The 2,500-nt window shown below is 38.7% G+C and overlaps 1 protein-coding gene across 1 annotated transcript in view; it reads left to right on the top strand.

Annotated features, from left to right (window-relative positions):
* Positions 1-2,500, top strand: part of LOC138007349 (uncharacterized) — a 12,085-nt gene that overhangs the window by 7,423 nt on the left and 2,162 nt on the right. Inside the window, exons 3-5 of the mRNA XM_068854183.1 lie at positions 420-762; positions 1,151-1,266; positions 2,259-2,500. The exon at positions 2,259-2,500 is cut by the window's right edge and continues 22 nt beyond it. Of these exons, the coding sequence (XP_068710284.1) occupies positions 420-762; positions 1,151-1,266; positions 2,259-2,500 (701 nt within the window). The remainder of the gene's footprint in view (positions 1-419; positions 763-1,150; positions 1,267-2,258) is intronic.

Below are 2,500 nucleotides of genomic sequence, written 5' to 3'. Positions count from 1 at the left end.
TCGGTCTAATTAACATAAATACAAAAGAAGATAAAGGTGGTCGCTGTTTATGAAAGTGGTCCATAATAGGAGACTCGTAGGAGTTAACCTACAGTGGTTTAACCCTTTCGTCCCCTAAACCGGCCATACTTAGTATTTTACTCTGTTTAACGCCAGACAATTTCACTAGCAATAAGGAACCCCCCCCCCCCCCTCAAGAGTCTCATACAAATTGTGGCTCAGTGGTAGAGTAGATCCTAAGTAGTAATTAGAAGGTCGTAGGTTCGACTCCCACAAAGGAGCACTCGGGTCACTATCCAAGAATAAACCTCTTCATAAATTCAGCTATTTTTATTGCATTATGCATCCTGATGAAATGACAGTTTGTAAACTTGTACTAGACAACATTAAAAAAGTTGCCTGTCATTTTCTGTTGTAAGGAGGAATCAGAGTGTGTGACACGTAGAAGTAAACGAAATAGACCACAAGTAGAGGATAAGCTTGAAGAAAGCTCTTCAGAGGGCAGTGGTAACACAGCACCTCTAATTAATGAAGACTTACCTTCAGAACAGTTCTCCTCTAACAAGAAAAGGAGAAGAATATGTGATGATAGTGAAGGGAGCTCTACTAACATTACAACACACACTGAACAAATTGCGGTAGAATCACAATCACAAGGACCATCACCAACTCGATCGCAGGAGGATGTCATGATTGTTGGTGATGTTCAAGTTGCAAGGCCGGAAGTTATAGATTTAGAAAGACTTCCAACAATTAGACAAGGTAATTGTGTTCACAAAAAAACATATTGTGTGTACTGTGCGTGATGCTATTACGAGCTGGCGAACCTGCAATTCAACAAACCCTTCTAATTTGAACCCATTGTTTATAAAGTTGTGCACAAGCTTGAGAAAGAGTAGAGATGTACTGTACTTTTGCATTTCAATGGGGTGGTGATTTGATTTCATCCAGCATGTCTGTTGGTTGTCTAAGAAGTGGAGGCACAGTCTTAATACCAGCCATATATATTGGAGGTTTGTGTTGTATGAATTAGGAAGCAAGCAAGCAAAGAAAAATCATTTCTCCAATTATTTTCTCTGGGTTTTGTTGCAGCTAAAACATAATTTATTTTAACTATTGTCATGCAAAAGTCATTATGAATGCTTTTTAGGTGGCTCTGTTGTGGTTGATCTTACAAATGATGGAAGTTTTCGTGACAACAATGTGGTGGATTTAACCAGGGAAAACTCAGCAGATTCTTCATTCGACTCGAGTCCTGTTATTGTGGTAACAATAATAATAATATTGTGCCTCCTTGGCTACTTTTAATTAATAAACGCAGTGTTTTTGTTTGGCCTATCCTTCCAAAGAGTATCACTTGTAGATTTTACTCTTAAATGTCAGAATATTTTTCTCGTTAATGGGGCCAGTTTAGACTTTCAGAAGGCTGAAAATTTAAGTCTTCAACGGGGTTTGAACCCATGACCTCGTGATGCCAGTGCGACGCTCTAACCAACTGAGCTATGAAACCACTGATGTTGGGCGCTGGTCATTTGAGGGTTCAAATGTTCCTGTGATGAATGATTCGACGAACGAAGTGATATGTGAAATGAATCATATACTACTGAACTGCGGATGTGAAATAAAGTGAAGCTATGATCCTCGCAGTTATGAACGCAATGTTAGTTCATCATCTAGCACTTTCATTACTTTCCAACACATCACAAGTCATTTTTTTTTCAGTATGACTTGAAGCTCAAAGCCACCAATGATTGCGGCATGTGTGAAAGTCGTATAATTATTTCAAACTGGGGGTTGTGATCACTCTAAAGATGAATGGTCACAGATTATGTGCAGAAATTGCAAAGTAATTCACGTAAGTCAACTCTCTTGGCTGCAATGATCTTGACACCCTTCACAGATCTTCAGATGACTTTCACATTTTTCACAATCGTTCAATCACCTTACACAGGATGTGGTAGTAACTTACATGTGACCAGCTTGCATTCATTCTACAAAATTCTGCAGGATAAATCACATGGTCATGTGTTTTGAGATCCGTTCAATCCTGGATTTCTCTCATGGTTTCATTGCAACCACTTAAATTGGTCAGCTACATGTAACTGTCAAAATAACTTATTTAAATCTGGAGCTAAGACCTTGGCAAAACTGGGGCATACAGTTTCTACTGAACCAGTTGAGTTATAATTTACTGGAAAACAGTCGAAAGTAGTATTATTAATCTCAACAGTTCATATCTTTCCTTGGTTCTGTTTCAGTGTGTGAATAGAATATACCACAGAGACCCTATTCGCCAGCTGCCATCTTGCCGTTATGAGTTATTCCCTAGTTTATTGGACTCTGCTTTTAATGCAATTACTGGTGGTGCCGATGATGAAGTACAAGAAGTATCTGACGCTAATGCTGGCAGTACGCAAAACTTAAGTTTAAATCCTTCCATATCAAGCACTGAGGATCCAAATCCTGAACAAACTCAAAAGAATAAAATTGTATGTCCTGT

This window comes from Montipora foliosa, chromosome 6 (genome assembly GCF_036669935.1).
Source record: "Montipora foliosa isolate CH-2021 chromosome 6, ASM3666993v2, whole genome shotgun sequence".
Classification (NCBI taxonomy): domain Eukaryota; kingdom Metazoa; phylum Cnidaria; class Anthozoa; order Scleractinia; family Acroporidae; genus Montipora; species Montipora foliosa.
Note: the sequence above shows the minus strand (reverse complement) of the source record. Positions and strands in the feature narration are given on the sequence as shown.